At 38.2% G+C, this 17,906-nt stretch overlaps 1 protein-coding gene across 2 annotated transcripts in view; it reads right to left on the bottom strand.

Annotated features, from left to right (window-relative positions):
- The window catches only part of UXS1 (UDP-glucuronate decarboxylase 1), a 65,470-nt gene that overhangs the window by 10,905 nt on the left and 36,659 nt on the right, over positions 1–17,906 (bottom strand). For both annotated transcript variants that reach the window (XM_074560354.1, XM_074560363.1), the window contains 3 exons: positions 13,812–13,916; positions 12,398–12,457; positions 9,929–10,050 (listed from right to left, as the gene is read on the bottom strand). In XM_074560354.1, the coding sequence (XP_074416455.1) occupies positions 9,929–10,050; positions 12,398–12,457; positions 13,812–13,916 (287 nt within the window). The remainder of the gene's footprint in view (positions 1–9,928; positions 10,051–12,397; positions 12,458–13,811; positions 13,917–17,906) is intronic.

Below are 17,906 nucleotides of genomic sequence, written 5' to 3' on the forward strand. Positions count from 1 at the left end.
TATTTGTAATGCAAGCAGCTGATGCTTTCAGCACATGCATTGCCTTCAAACGAGAACTTTTATGATTTTTCAATAGTACCCTTCCAACAACAACTTATTTCACCTGGGACTTTTCTGCATTTTTTGCGCATAAGTGAAGTCTCACAAACACCAGATACAGTATCAAGGTAGCATGTCCAAAGATTAGAAAAGTTGAACACTTCCCATAAGTATCTTCACCAATGTTATAAAGTAAGTGGCTTTGCAACCACAGCCACAATGTTTCTTAGCTCCCTGCTACTTATTAAACTGTGTAAATGCATGTATTAACAACCCAGGTCTCTTCAACGGCTTAGCTTTTTTCCCAAGAAATGTTTCCACCATTCCCAGAAGTCCTTTCTGGAGGATATTTTGCAAATCTTCAAAGCAAAATGCAAAAAATATGTGACATTGCAAACTGTCCGGACAAAACATTTTAACACTGAGAGGCTGCAGACTAAAGTTATCTCTCTCTAGGTATTTTCTGTTTATTGGCACTTACTCATTTGGGCAAGCCACAGTTCATGATAAAGCCTACAAGAAGGATGCTTGGTATTTGTGAGCTGAAGCATGCATTTGGCTCCTGATAAGTTCAGAGCAGTGTGGTATGCTATAAACAGGTAGATGCTACCATGTGAGAGTGATAGCCGCTAGGCAGGGAGCAAGATGCCAACTTCAGCCCAGGCCTATGCACCCTTTTTCTTGGAAGTAAACGTAACTTTAAGTACAAGAGAAACTTGCAAGAAAATCTGACCTTCTCTCTTGAGTCTCCAAGTGATTCATAAACAAATTAATCTTTAAAGAAGTTTTGGGAAAGCAACAGCATTAGCTTTTTACAAGAGAGAGTGAGAGAGGCAAAAGGCACGTTTAACACTAGCTATTACTTGGTGTTGAGAAATGGGAAACTCTTAATAGCATAGGTAAAGCCCAACACTTCCTAGTATGGAGAAGGCCAAACAACATCCAGTTCTGTTTAATTGTAGGTAAGGTTTCAGTTGCCACGATCAAACGTTTATACTGGCAACTAAATTGTAAGCTAACAGTAACCAGGGAGGTAACTATTGTGCCATAGGAAAAGCTACAGCCTTAGGCCTTTGTCACACAACAAGCTTGCATCCACACCAGAGCCAAAAAACAACCTCACAACATCCCACTTGTCCCTGCTGAGAGACCCTAGAAAGAGCAGAAGTCCCTTACCATGCAAAATGCATCAGTTGGGAATATACTCCCTACAAAAAAGCACGGCAGTGTAACATGTCAAACACATACTTCCAGCAGCATATTACAGAGCCATTCCCAATGCCTTCATTGTATGTAGAAATATATACTATAATAGAGTTTCTCCTTCTTTCATTTTGCCCAGCACTCTGTCTTGAAAAGGACACTGACTCCTTCAGGGAGGGACTGTATTTCGTGTGGGCTTTACAGAGGTTGCCACTAGTAACAAGTACAGAAAATGAGGCACTTGGAGGCTAGTACTCAAGGTAAAAATAACTCATTAAACAATGCCGACCAAAAAGCCTCTCTTGTACTGCACAAGCTACAGCAGCAGCCTTGTTTTCCGGTATTGGCTGGAAAATAGCATGAGATCTAGAAAAGAAAAACAACACTTTCTCTATAGGAACTTACTCATAGCCACAGTGAATCCAGTATTTCTTCTCCCTTTTATTTATTCCCTCCCCCCACTGTAATGTTGTCTTTTAAAATGAGTAACTTTTTATTTATAGTGTCATCTAGAAAAGCTTTTCTCTGCAGCCTACTGCTTTGAAAAATCTGTTTTTTGTGCAGCTGAATTTTCATTTGTGCCTGTATAACTAGGATCTATCTCCTCAAAAGAAACTTCCACAGACAAAGAGATTTTGGAGTCAGTAACTTAAAAATTGTCCTAAGTTTCCTTTCATCATTTCATTAACATCTCCTTTGAACTGATCCTGTTTGCCTGTTGAGTAACTCCTTTTTGTATTAACTGCCTACGAATACTTATGGTACACTCTTACCTATGTCCTCTTACTCTGAATATCAACAACAACACATTAATTGTGATGAGTGCCTCCACTGTATTCCCATTAGCAAAGCCAAATACTTCCCCAGATTTGTGCCAGTAAGTCATGTACAATATTTTATTATATTGTATTCTCTGGTAAAGAAAGGAGAAAAACTTCTTCGACCCACTTTTATCCTGCTAAACAAAAGAGAGCTTGAGACTAATCCCTGACACTAAGATCAAACGTGATCAACTGCCTTCTGTCCTCACAGTTTAAGACTATGTCTTCCTATAGCAGATTAATCAGAGAGAAAGTTCCTTAAGCAATCCAAAAAAGAGCCCAGAAGCAAGCTAATAACATGCAGCATTGTGGGCTATCAAAACACTTCAGCTCACTCTATTCTTTACCAGTATTGACATGTTCACAGAGACCGTGCCTGTACAGAAAGAGAGGGAGAACAGAAAAGATGCAAGAAAGATTGTTATGGCTTACAGAGATACCTCCTCTGAATAAATACCCAGACTATTCTATAGCTGTCAGTCAATTAAATAGTGTTTGTTTCAATAAATAGCAGTTTCCCCTGCAAAACAAACTTGTCCATGGTCTTCAGCATGAGCCTTTGCCACTTAGTTCTAGAGCTCCCTACTCCAGAAAGTTATCAAGGACGTTAAGATAACATCTTAATTTAAAAAGAAATATTTTAATTTTATAAGCCTTTTAAGAAAAGATGCCGCCTTGTGTTGACTGTCTCAGAAAATAGATCAATACAGAACACAACTCAAATGTCAAGAGGTTCTTTTAACTGAAACAGCTTGAACATATGCTGTGGCTGTAATTCATAAGGATATCTATCAGGCAAGCTTCTCTTACTCATTAACAGTGCTTCTTTCTTTTTAAAGTCTGTGTATCTATCTGAACAGCGAGCATGAATTAGACCTCCCTGCATACAAAATCAGGAAAGGCAAAGCTGCAATTGTCTGCTCTCCAGCAGACAACTGGATTCAAAAAATTTGCTAGGGAAAGCCCAGACAGTCGCACAACTATCACTGTGACCTGATACAAGTCTTTATCAATGTTTCAGCTAAAATTACTAACACTGTTGCCTGCATCCCTTGCTTTTTAGTCACTTTCTTACCAATACACATTTTTTCCCATATGTTTCAGAGATCATTAACTAACTCTCAAAATTCTTCCCCAACACCTGGATTGTAACCACAGCACAATTACTAGCACAGTGTTCACCCGGATTCATCTGTGACGTGTTTAAGCTACAATACTCTACACTGAGACTTCGTCCAGAGAATTTTATAGATATGTACTGCCTATGGTATAAGCAAAATGAGATTAATTCACAGTTATTAATAGATTTCAAAATTGCTTTGCAAAAGTAGTGATGCTGAGATCTGAATTTCCTAAATAGTAAAGCTGTTTATAAGCTAGGAAGGACAATCACAATCATCTGACTCTGCTTTTGGCATAATGCGGGTCCCTGAACATGACCAAGGCACACCTCCAGTACTCTATCTTACAGTTGAAATATTACCACTCTTATAGTTCAATGCTTCCCAGACTAGAGAAGCTACAACTTCACTTTGAGGTCTCTTCATACCATTATTTATACCTCCCTGCTAAAAGTGTGCCCTATTTCCAGCACTTGCCTCAGCTTGCATACCTCTTGTACGTACTGTACATGGCCAATGGAAACAGCCACAGCCCTGTTCCACCAACACTTGAACAGGAGACATTGCCATTGGGAAGCTGATGTGTAACCACTTCAGTGCATCTATGTCTGAATTATAAGGATTTCCCCTTCAGACTGTGATTTTAACTTCAGTAATTTATTGCACAATGTGGCTTCTGAACACGAGGTGGCAGACAACATGAGTGCAATACCCAGTGAATGAGAGCTGTATCTCAGCTTCCAGTAAGTTTCCAATAAGGGTCAGATATACATGCAACAATCTATACTCCAAATTTTAGTTATCTGCATAATGGAGAGTTCTGTAGACCCATACTCATGAATTAGTGTAACAATGACAGTTACAGGTGAAAGAAAATGCCTTACCAGTGCTTTTAGAGCAATGGTGGCTGTATGAGGAGGACGTATCTTATAGCCAAAAATAAGAGGTGTAACAAATTGAAAAGAACATCAGAAACAACACACACTTTGCAACAAAAGTTGAATGCTGCTATGGATATATTCTTACTCAAACACTGACTGAACTTATTGAAGTGAATCAATTTCCAAAGAAAGTTTAAAGTCTTCATGACTTCAAAACTCAATTTGCACCACAGTGCAGCAATATTAAAACCAAAGAACTAAGTTCTCCAGTTACCTGAGGGAAATCGGAAGAGATGATGTCTTAGAGAACAGCAAGGAAAGAAAAAGAACAAAACTAGAGCACAGAAACTATGGAAAGTATTCAGACTTTTCTTGGGAAACTGCCTCTATTTTTTTAGTCCATGGCTTTGATAATCATTGAAATACAGTCTTCTAACCTTGTGTATGGTACAAGGTTATTTTGCAATTGTTAACAGCACAGACCGTGTACAAACAGTAAAGATACTACAGCATTAGCAAAACCATTGTGTCTGAATATGGGCCAGAAGACCTGACAGTTTTTTTCTGCTTTATTTTCATATAATTTGGAAAAAGTGTTGCTCCACTGACAGAAGAAAGCCTCCTATTATATCCATGCTATGTTTATATCAGGAAGCACCGACAACTCAGATAAAAGAACGCAATTTAGAAACAGATACCTAAATAATAAAACTTTCCACTTACAGAGAGGCTCCTATTACTGATGTCCCAGTGAAACAACAGGTTGCACTTTTAGAATACTGACTCAGTTACTGCAGCGCCCTCCTCCCCTTTTCATCCCACTTCCTCCAACCGAATGTTACCAACAGATAGCTTTGGAAAACTGTACGCCCCTTCTGCATTTGCACAGGACCAAACACAATGTTTTGGTTCGTGTGCAGAGCTCCTACATAGCAAAAAAAAAAATTACTACAGACAGCTCTAACAAGTCATTAGAAAGTGTGCAGATCTATTAATCCAATAGCGCAGAGAATACGTACCAGCAGGTTTTAGAAAATGGCAGGAGCACCAGGACTGTACAAGGTTAACTGGAACAAGCCATTTTCAAAAGCTTAGCATTATTTAATCTCTAAATTATTAGAGTTTGCAGGACTTAACTTTATTGAACTGTGGGGAAGGATTTTTATCTGTGGTTTCTCTCTTCCAAAGTATAAAAGCCTGTTTGTGAACCACGCAGTTACAGTGGTTGAAAGCAGCAGAGTTTCCTCTTTCAAAGTGGAGCCAGTTAATCAAGAAGATAAATGTGACTAACAACAAACAGTACTTGAAATTTTCAATGGAATTGCCACATTTATTGAGAATATTAATATAATTGTGAGTGTGTGACCTCTCAGACTTTGCAGAGGAAAGGAACTGCAGACGATTTTTTTCTTTTCTTTCTGAATTTCATTGACTTGTATAATAACTCAGATGGGACACCAGTTGCAGTGTCGACACCTGCACTTCAGGGGTTTCAACGCCTCTCAGTCGGCAGTGAGAGGGGCTGTAGCATCTCAACTACCTTACAGGCAGCATCCAACGTGTCTGACTGCCTGTAGCATCTTACAGACTCCCCTCTCCCACCTTTGCCTCGCTAATATTCCTGGACGTAAAACTCCTCTGCATGGCTTCTAAAAAGCTAAACGGATCCATGACAGCTCTTATCACTACAATTTAGCTTTGGCCTGGTATCAATCCAACAGTAAAGACCATCTGTGTCATTAAAGGACTGTTGTCTGGGCTTTTGACTATTGCTCTGAGGAGATGCAGTGCTTCCTTTTCTCCCCCTGTGCTGTTAGAACCATGAATTATTCAATTCCATTCTTCCACAAAAAGCATCAACTCTGCATCTTTTCTTCAGCAAACTGCTACCAAACTTCATGTGACAACACCAAAAAAGAATACTGCATGCTTAAACAGAATCTATATTGAATATCAAGGAAAGAAAACAATGAGCAATAATTAGAGAATACAGGATAAACTCCCAAAAGACATTAAAGCAAACTGCTTTAATTCAACATTGCTATTTGCTGTCTATCTAATTACTCAATAACTACCTGGTTATTCGCTATTCAATGCCTTTTCAGTTGCAATTCAATCAACAGTTTTCATCACCCCTACATTTTACATCAAGGCTTACTGAAGCCAACTCAATTTGTGAATTAAAGATCAGGGGAAAGTACAACTCAATATAAAACAAAAAGTCAGCCTCGTGTTGCAATTGCAATGCACTGCTATATTTCACTAATTTTGTCACCAGTTTGCACGTTATTCTTTCACATTAATATAATAAAATTCACCTCTAACATGTCTTTCCTGTCTTGTGTTACCTATTAAGATTTTTGGCACCTTGAATCTTCAGTACTGGTTAGAGAATATTCTATAATGCAGAGCATAACAGTTGTCCGCTTAAAGAAGGTTATACTTAATATTTGATTATAACAACTCAATTCACTCCTACATGCTTAGAAAGGCATCCAGTGGAATTCTTAATTGGAAGCCATTCTAAGGCAACTTGAAAACCATCACATCCCATCATGTACCACTAAGCCCATTTGCTACCACTGAAGGTTGCAGAGTCACACAGCTGGTATGAAAAAAAGGATGAAGAAAGTGGAAGGAGACAAAAATTTTCCCTGCAACTTTCCATGGTGATCTGAAGTGTTGCTTCAGCTCTGGAGAATTTCCTTACAGATCAATGCTATAAGAGGAGAAATTAAATCTAGCTCAGAAAACACCCTGAATATGCTAAGCATTTAAAATGCTGTGTATTTATATTTACGACATGGCTATGCAAACACACCAGATTCCTGCCGTGAAGGTAGTGTCAGATTCTGACTAGTATTTAAATTAAGCCAGAGTTGGAATGTACATGAATACTTGGATTTCCAGGCAGCTCCATAATTCCAATGGCAATTTTTTAAACAGTTAAATGCATACTGAAGGGCAACTCCTAAACAAAGCAAAAAATTCACACTGCAGTACTATGTGCTGAAACTCCCTTCCAACCTCTTTATACCCCCTGGCACCTGTATGTTTTCTCTGCCTATGTATGTCCAGAAAGACCTTACTTGCATTTGGAAAATGCTGTTCATTTTGGAAAATGGTGGTATTACCGTATCTAGTAAAATAGCAGTTGTGTGGAGGAGAAAAATTACTAGCTGTGCAATTGTATCACATCTATAGCAAGTCACACACCTGTATATGAAGTTTATGCAAAAAAGCACTTTGGAAGGACAGGAAGGGTAGGCAGAATAGTAATAAAGGTAAGAGTACAGAATGGAAAAGCAAACAGACTGACAAGCTGTTATTATAAGAAAGTCTCAAAACTGTGCCTTCTATCTTATTAAGGCGATTGAATGAACTGAAAAAGGCTTTCCAGAAGAGAGTGCTAGTAAGCACTAAAATAGAGCTGAAGAAAAGGGAATTCCGAAGAAGCCTAAATCAGAGGATGCAACTTAGTTCCCAGATGAACAGGGCAAGGAACTAAAGCTTCATGTGGCTTGAGAAAAGTTCCAGAAGCAGATACTTCCACTCACACTGAGGAGCATGGCTGACCTACGCTCCCACATGAATTTATAGAGGGAGAGCTGCTCCCAGAAGCCTATAGCAAATACCCTCTCAAACCACACATTCAGGTGTCTCACATGGGATGAGATGAACTTGTGTACAGGCTTCAAATTTGTGAGCCCTGCATTTCTCCTTCAAATATTTCACTCCCCACTTCTCCTTTCAAGCAGATGCTTATATATTACTGAATGCTGCTACTGCCCTGGCACCAGGGAGTACTGCTGGGTTTGTTTAAAGACAGCAGTTGTAAAGAGGAGATAAAGTGAAAAAAATGCTTAATTCACAGAGTCAAAATAAGTGAACAGATCAACATTGCCAGCAGAAAAGACTACACCAAAAAGGTCTTGGTCAGGACAAGCTGCTGAGGAACTCTGACAGCTGTGAGTAAAGAGTCATCTTTGATTATATTGAAGAACTGTTCTGATTCAAACAGCCTATCTGGAAGTATAATGTAAATGTTAATTTTTATTTTATATTTTTTGGAAACACGATTAGGTATTTAAGGTACCTAACAATGTGCACGATCATGGAAACGACAGAAAAAACACAGAAATAAGTTTGCTTGTTTCTTTCATTTATTGAAGCTGAGAAGATTCTGGAAATACTTTAGCCTGAAATGCTGTAAATCCAATTGTTTTGGGCGAGGTCACTCCTGTCTGAAAACCCTCTTAAAAGCACAATACTTTTTTTCATAGCAGAAGTCAGACCTTTCCAGTAACAAAAGATGATGTTTCCTCCACTAATAACAGCGCACCATCTCAACTCTGAAAAAACCCAGTGTTTCTGAATATACGTCAATGTGGGACAAGCTTGGGCAGATTTCACTAGCCCATAATTAAGTACAATAAATATCTCACAGAGCTGCCCCTAGGACAGAGAACTCATTTGCATCATGAGTTTTCATTTAATGTATGTGTGCACCGCAGTTCCAACTTACAAACCTTTACTATCTTTTGTAAATCCTGCATAAAATTTACAGGATAGTATCAGGACTCATCCCGTATCTTTAAGATACAGCCCATGATTTTCAAAATTACCTACGTTCTTGCCCTTCTAAAAGAATACTGCAGTGTGTACCACAAACTTGCAAAAAATTCAATACCCTCCAGCACAAGAATTTCTCATCAAAACTACAATTTTCAACTGCGAATGGATTTCCAGACCCACAAGGAATATTTTGCTACAGTGAAGTACAGAAGATGTCATCCTGAACAAGAACAGTACCACAGTATTGGACCTTAAATGATTTAAAAGAGAACAAAGGAGACACAAACCTCTGACTTCTCTGTCTGGCAGAAGAGATAAGAGAAAATTACTACAACCTCTGTACTAAAATACCATCCCTAAAATCTTACTGTTTAATTCTGTTTTCAAGGTTTTTAAAAGCACTTAGTATTTTGTCACTTAAAGGTTTAAAATTCTACAGAATATATATTTGATTTATACCTTTGTATAATAAGGCTGCAAACACAAAGAAACAGTGATATGATTTTCTTTAGTGTGCCACATTTTCTAATTGAATGTTCTCCCACACACCAGCTGAACAGCAATTAAATAAGATAAGATTCACACACAGGTACAGAGTTGATGCTGGGTTAATTAATGATGAGTTTCTACTTGTTGATTATAAAACACATGGAAACTGGCATGTATCACTTCGCAACCATATTTTAAATGGCATTTTTATCCTCATGTTACTGTGTTTGTCTAAAAAAGTGCATTACATCAGTAAGTATTCATATCTTTCACTAAAGGCTGTATTTATACCTGCATAGTTTTAAGACATTTCTGAAGTGATTAAAAATACATTGCTCCTATATGGGTACTCATTAAAGAACTTCCTCATTTTTACCTGTATATTCTGATTACAACTATGCTCATTAAACATTACACATTTATCAGTTATGGCTCTATTCAGCAAAGCACCTCTCAGCACAAGACCAACTTAAAACTACTCTTATCTGGCTCCCAAATTAGTAAGGTCATCTCAGTTTAATTTGTCTAAAAAACTATTTACATGAAAGACATAATATGTCTATCAAGAAAAATAAACCACATTTTCTTGAAGAACACTGCTCATCTGAAAAAACACAACAGATGGGAGCAATAAAACTTTTGCATTAAGTAAAACAGATTTTGCAGCTATGATATGAATGCTCCTACTCAAGACATTCTCTTTTGCCCTCCTACCTCTAAATACACATATTCCAGTTCTGCGATACATTTGGCCTTCATAATTACAGAAAATCCACTGAATCTGATACAAGTTTAATACCTGCTTCATGTATGCATAGCACATGGTCTCTGCAACCCGCTTTCCTTCATCATAGCAGGCTCTTGGACCTATTGGATTCACGTGGCCCCAGTAATCCTCATTTTGAGGGTGAACTTCAGGATCTAGGGGGGGAAAAAAAAAACCGAACATCTTAAAAGATCTTCTATCAAAAAGGTGAGTATATATAACAAATCTTTCAGTAGATCACTGGTATATAGTTTATCAGCTTCTGTCTGAACTATGAATTTAAAAAAATATTAAGTTTCAACACCATTCCTTGTAAGTGTATTCAATAGAGCCATGAAAATGACAGTTATGGAAGATGTGAGAGTCTGGTAATGTAACTAAGTACAAGCAAAAATCAGCCATCATCTGCTTTCACCTAGAAGAGTGTGCAGCTGAGGGTTAAATTCAACTCTTCTCTGCAAAGACAGACTACATCAAGGGCACAAATAAGACTCTTATCTAAAGTAATTCAGAGGAAATATTATAGGTTATGTAGGCAGCACTTTTTATTGTATTTGGAAAAAAAAAAGAAAGTAAAGCATCTTCAAGCTTTATAAAATAAGAAACAAGGAAAGAAAATTGGACCAAATGGAGAAGTACTGCATTTCTTAAAGAACGAGTGATGTACCGCAATATACTTGCTATGTTTCTTTTGTTTTATCCTAAGCATTTTTACTAGCTGTAGGCACAGACAATTAGGTTAGACAATCTTTTCATTCGATCCAGTACAAAAGTTCCTGATGCAGAAAAAAACACCAATGAAAAAGCTCCTAGGAAGCTCTGTGTATGCCCACTTTATATGCTTGAAACTTACTTTGTTAAACACTCACTTTGTTACATTTCCCCACTTTGCTACCTGTGCCGACCTACTGAGTTTGAAGTTTGGGTAAGTTACTACTAAACTTTCAAGTGTTACAGATTAATTTTTGAAACTTTGATGTTCGGTTCTGATTAACTGTTCTAGTTTCTACGCTGCTCACGGACATGATTACAGATGAATTCCTGCCATGAGAGCCACAGAGCAATGGTAAATGCAGAGAGGTTTTACATTACAATATCATGTAGCATTCTTAAAAAGGCCCCAGAAGGTGCTGTGATCTTGAAGGTCACTTCAGTTTCTGACTCCTTTCTGGCAGAGGAAGCCCTACGAAACACTTGGAAATTCTCTATACAACACTGCTTTGAGAACTGTTGAAACAGCTAACGGGTATTTTCTGACTTTATTTTCTGACGATTATTTTTTAGCCAAATGACTTTGTGACTTTTTCTGTTTAGTCAGAGTATGATGTGAATAGACTCTCTCCACTGGCTCTACTGACACAACAAAGCCTGATAATGGGAGTTTCAAGTTTTACACTTCAGCAGGAAGATTTGCAGCAGGGCAATGAGGATCCAAAACTTGGGGGTTTTTTGCCTGTTGGTCCCCTGCTCCGGGAGGAAATTTTTTTCAATTATAGAAGAGTCCTTGGGGCTACCATTTTTCTCTGTGGAGCATGTCCGTGGATAATCAAAGGCAAGGGACAAAAGCTGCTTATTTGGTTGCCTGGTCATCTTAGTGGATCTCTTGCTTGGGTATTTACTTTAAGCCTTCTTAACTGAAGTTGTTCCACCAAAAGTGTACTCCTTGAGGTACGTTCTTTGTCCTTCCTCACTTCTTCCTCCCAAAGCTTCATATCTTGTTACAGAGATGAGTATTTTTTGACTGTTTTTTAAAGCCTGGAGTCTCACAACTACTAATGTTGAGCAGGTGACCATGCCTGCATAACTCCATTAACCTTGCAACACTGCTATTATCAATCAGGCAAGAGTTCACAACTGCAGGAAGCTTCTCTAGCAGGCACACGGTCCGTCATACACCCCAAGGAAGTACTAAAGAGTCTCGTTTCATCCAGCTAGCAGTTCTATCAAGTCAGTCTCTCACTACTTCACTTCTTAGTAACAGCAAAAGGAAGGAGGAGAGACACGTCACCATTGCTCAATATTATGTTTTAAGAGACACCGCAATGGCATGCATGCACAATCACTATTTTCTTAGCTTGGAGGTTATATCCTTGTCTCTTGCACTGTGCTGCACACACCAGGGCAATTGCTAAATCATAACAATACAATTCATATACACACTGTGAAGACAGAAGCAGATCTGCTACTGAAATTACCTTTTTTCACAGGTTTTCATGATGGCATCTGGATTTTAATCAGAGTTCAACACTCAAAACTCCCTCCACAAGCCGTTTTGAAAGAAAAGCCATAAACTAAGACACAGGAAAGTTACAAAGTCTGAGCCTCCTTCCACCACTCTGACTAGGGATTTAAAGCAACAACTAATGCCGAAGCTTTAAGCTATGAGAAGTACTCAAGCTAAGACAGTAATGAAAATCTATCAATCATCCAACAAAAGGTTTGTAAATACCCTTTTACACAGTCACATCTCAAGAGTTCTAAATACTGTTTTATCCTTCTTACCTCCATATACCTCTGATGTAGAGGCCAGCAGCAGCCGCGCTCCAACACGTTTGGCTAACCCTAATTTTTGGGCAAGGAAAGAACATAATTAGACCAAGTTCAAGAATCTCTCAGTCACATTAACTGCTTTAGAGTGATCCTATTTTACAAGTTTTCAAAGAGAATTTCACTTCTCTCACTAGATAAATCTAGCTGTAAATCACATCCATAGCTCCCACTCCCACGCTTGAAGACTTGAGAAACGGCAGAGCAAGCACCCACATGTGCTTTATTCTGTGACTAAAAGTTACACTGAACCAAATACTCAATATATTACAACCTAAATCAAGGCCAAGTAAGCATAAACCATTCCAGTTATGAAACTGGGATCCTGAAACAACACACCATATTACGATTATCAAAAGTTAAAGATAAGTTACGTAAAGAAACTGATACAAAATGACACGTTATAAGACAAAATCAATCATTTTCCCTTTATTATGCCCCTTTAAACAGCCTAGATGATCTTACCCATCACTCAAGATTATTCTGCACTCCATTTCAATGACTTCCTGGCCTTCAAGTTGACATGGCCAATCAAAGAAATCTCTCATATATGCTGCACAACTGTCTGGTAGCTCAATAACTTCTAAATCACTTCATTCTCTGAATTGTACTCACTGGAGTATCACTCAAATGAGAAACTCAGCTGAACTAATGCCCAGTGGGTTTTTTTTTGACTCTTACTAATGCTTAGGATCACTGACACCCAGTTCAAGCTGCAGCATATGCCAAATGGATCAAAGACAGGAGGAAAAAGCAGTGAAGGCTCAAAGCCTTCTTTTCATAGGCCCATTCCCGGCATCAAAACCGATAGACAAAGCTGAAAACGTTGCCTTGTAATTATCTAGCATGAAGGTAGACATTTAACGTTCTTGCAGAATTTGCTAGCCGAGGCACGCACAAGAGGGTGCAGTGCTCTTGATGTCTGGGGTTTACAGAGCCAATGCAGTTCCACCCAGTCCAACGTTTGTTGTGGTGGAAAGGAACAGTCACTCATGGCAAACGTGGGAATGTCCCACAGTCACCAAGGTGAGAAGTGCATCACGGACACAACTTTGCTATAAAAATCCCATGCTCTTAATTAATTGTTCCTATGACTTCTATAATTACTGCTCTGTTATTACTCCATAGCCAAGTTACAGGCATGAAATTCTTGTGCTTTGATAGCTGAGCTTGCACATTGTCATCTGCTAATATATTTAAAGGAAAAGTACAAAAATCTTCAAAGAGGGGAAAAAATCCCTTATTTTTCTTAAAGAATCAACTTTTAAAAATGTTCAACTCATCTGCTCCATTCTCCTCTCCCTCCACTAACACTGTCCAGGTTATATTATGTCTAACAAAGTCAAGTAAGAAAAAAATTTCCACTTACCCAGCATGTTTAATGTCCCAATAGTGTTGGTCTTTAATGTTTTTATAGGATTGTACATGTAATTTGGAGGAGAAGCAGGAGATGCTAGATGATAGATCTGGTCCACTACAGAAAAACAGCGGGAACGGAAAGAAAGAATTATTATTTTCCTATGTAACATATTCAATGAGAAAACTTTAGGGTGAAGAAGCAAGTACTTCTTTCTGCATTTCCTAACATTGGAACTCAGCACTTCTAATATTGCTACCTACAGATAATATATATGTATGTATGCAAATCTGTTGTAACACAAAGCAAGACTTACTTTTTAGTGAAAAAAACCCTAAAGCATAGTATATATCAACATTATTGACATACATACAGAAGTCTGTCTGCGTTTTGATTCTTCTCACTTGTAAAAATTTTAATTATGAGTACTTCAGAGATCTTTAGAAGCTGCAAAAGTATATGCAACATTCTATTATCCTCAAGTTTTTAAGTGACTAACAGCTTCAGAATATTTTTCTCAAATGGAATCCCAAGCAAAGATGGCAGAAACATTTTTTAATACCAGGAGGAACCTTGTTGAAAAAATATTTTATTGTTATTTGTAAGCCGTTTGTCAATGAAACACTAATGGAATTAGTATCATATTTATGTTTTCTATACATATGCAACTTTTGTCCTTTTTTCCCCCTATCTATTGCGTTTGCTCTACTGGTGTTCCATGCTGCACTTTGGACAACGCAGCATTTTAGCTTTATAAAACAAACAAACAAACCCTTGCCAATACAGAGATTCCAGCCTCCCCAGTTAAGAAATATAATTAACCAACACACTAGACCATACCTTGCAATCAGTGAAGGTATACTGATGCCTAACCTAATATAAAATAAGGTAGCTTGGGTACTGGCAACAGATTGCCCAGGTAGTGCAAATCCCAATCTTAACTAATTAAATTTGCTGCATTTCTGTGATTGCAGTATAAACAAACCCAAAGATTCAAATCACCCATAGGAAACAGATATTCCACTCAACAGCAAAACAGAACCTAGTACAAAAAAAACTAAACAGTTACACCACTGACATGAGTATAGACTAGGGCCCGTGTGAACCTCATGAAGTTCAACAAGGCCAAGTGCAAGATCCCACACCTGGGCTGGGGAAATCCCAAACATGGATATAGACCGGACCATGAGTGGATTGAGAGCAACCCTGCAGAGAAGGACTTGGGGTTACTGCTGGATGAAAAACGGAATACGAGCTGGCAATGTGTGCTTGCAGCCCAGAAAGCCAACCACATCCTGGGCTGCATCAAAAGAAATGTGGCCACAAGGTCACAGGAGGCGATTCTGCTCTTCTACTCTGCTCTCGTGAGACCCCATCTGTAGTACTGTGTCCAGCTTTGGGGTCCCCAGCATAAGAAAGAAAATAACACTGCTTGAGCTGGTCCAGAGGAGGGCCATGAAGATGATCAGAGGACTGGAGCACCTCTCCTATGACGACAGGCTGAGAGAGTTGGGGTTGTTCAGCCTGCAGAAGAGAAGGCTCTGCGGGACCTTACAGCAGCCTTCCACTACTTAAAGGGGGCCTACAGGAAAGATGGGGGGGAAGTCTTTATCAGGGAGCATAGCGATAGCATGAGAAGTAATGGTTTTACACTGAAAAAGGAGAGATTTAGGTTAGCTATTAGGAAGAAATTCTTCACTGTGAGGGTGGTGAGACACTGGAACAGGTTGCAGACTCCCCCTCCCTGGAAGCATTCAAGGCCAGGCTGGATGGGGCTTTGAGTAACCTGATCTAGTGGAAGGTGTCCCTGCCCGTAGCAGGGGGCTTTGGAACTAGATGGTCTTTAGGGTCTCTTAAAACCCAAACCATTCCATGATTCCTAATTTAACAATTATTCCTAGCACGAGATAACAGAAAGAGAAAAGAGAATAAAGGCTGTAACAGATTTTAAGTTCAAATGCCAAGTGTATCATCAATCAGGAATTCCTTCTCTCTCCACCTTCTTCTACTTCAGTGTATCTCTATCGTAAGCTAAATGAATCATGGCTTTGCTATCAATTCACCCAGTAATCGGGCTTATTTGTTTATTTTCATAAAATGCTCTATTTCCAGAACAATTATGGCAGCCATTTCTATAAAGGTAGTTCAGAAGACACATATAGGTATCATAAATGGTATTTGATACAAGGAAAACAAGCACATGAGACTTCTTTGCTCAACTTTGGTTTTGTAACAGGCCATCAGGAAAGTTGCTCTCCCTGTACTTCAGAACTTCAAAGAACTCATCTCACCCCAGCAAATTTAAAGAACCAAAAAAAATTTCAATAAGCTGTGCAGAACACCAGGATCAGTCTTAAACATGAAACCTAAAAGAATCCTAAAATAATAGTTGATTAATGTCGGTAATCATGAAAGTCTTAGGTAAATCTTAATTTGAGACCAGCCTCAATATATTAGGGTTGCAAAATGCATTGCACAAGTTAAGAATGCAAAGGCTGGAGGTACTACAGGGAAAAAACAAAAATGTTAAAATATAATAAAAACAAACCAATAAAAACTGGACTCATTTTCACAAGCAGTATCAAATATTCAACAAAGCTCAACCTGCAAGCCTTTCACAACACAACTATTGTAAATATAAAAATGTCTGTCTTTTATGTAATATCAATCAGTTAGCCAGAACTACTTAAAAAAAAAAAAAAGAACATGGATAAGCAAATGCCAAAAAAAAATTAAACACAAGATCAAATGAGAGACAGTGATGCTGAAGAAAGAAGAAAGAAAAAAACCCTACCAAGGTCATACAAGAAAAGTAGTCAAAAGATGATGTCCGAATTGGAATGGCAGAATGGAAGAAGGGAGAGTAATTCCTTCTATGTGTTACAAAAGGAAAGTTTGGGTTTTTTAGGAAGACCCAGCACTGAAACCTGCAAGAACTTGGAAAAGTCAAGGCTAGCTGCTATTCTGACAGAAGGCAATATTGCATGTTATAAGGCTGTCTTGCCCCAGAACAGAAGACTATTGGTCCAATGGTACACTCAAACATTTTTCTTTTAACTGCTTTATCAAGTGTTTTATAATTAACAAGGAGTAGCAAATGACAGCAATATAAAATAAAGCTGTATTTCGACAATGTATCGATTACTGCTAGCCCTGTTAGGTCTAATTTTCACAGTATCTGTGACATAATGACCTTTTTTCCTCCAGTTTTAAATTAATTCTTTTACCAAAACAAGGTAGAAGCATCCTTGACTTTCAACTTAAAGAAAAAATAAATCCAAACTTGCCCCAGTTTTTCTTTTTCTCCATTTGAATATAATTATACTTGCTTAAACAGCACAGGCTGTATATAAGGTACAACTAGTAGGAAAAAAATATGAAATATGAAGTTATCATTTACTCTCAACTAGCTGAGAGCACTGAGAAGGAATGTGTTTCCTGTTGAAGACTCCCCTTCTTCCCTAATTCCCAGTTTTCATTTGACAAAGAAAGCACACAATCCTTTGCTTCCTGACCTCTCTCTAATGTAAAAAAGCAGAGCAGTTGGGGTGACAGTGTAAGTTAAGTGTCTTGATTTATCCATGTGGAATGTACCTATTACTTTTCCACAAACCTTTAAACAATAGAAAAATTAGAAGTAGTTAAAAGCCTTCAGAACACAAGCATCTCTTAAAAGGGATATAACATTTTAATTTGAAGATAAACACATGTTTTGATAATAAAGCTTTAAAAATACCAGCAAAATTGTCAAGGTAAAATATTTAACCTACTTTATTTCTGAATCCTTAGTGAAGTGTGCTGCACATATAGTCACGTTTTTCTAGATCAACTGTTGTTTTTAAGTCTACTGGGCAAGCTCATAGCTCCTGTAAGTGCACACTGGCTCACCTGTAGGAAGCATGTCAAAGTTTACCCCGTGCTGCATCTTTGCATTATTGCCCCAACACAAGAAATCCTGCAAAATAATTTATGATTAAGTTTTACTCACTGCTTAAGCTTGCAATGTCAATAGTGACCAAAGTAAGGATCATTATTTTGAGTCAAACCACAGAATAATTAACTATCAGCATAAACACAAGATCAGCTTCTAAGGCAACCTGCATGACT

This window comes from Larus michahellis, chromosome 1, assembly GCF_964199755.1.
Source record: "Larus michahellis chromosome 1, bLarMic1.1, whole genome shotgun sequence".
NCBI classification, from domain to species: Eukaryota; Metazoa; Chordata; class Aves; order Charadriiformes; family Laridae; genus Larus; species Larus michahellis.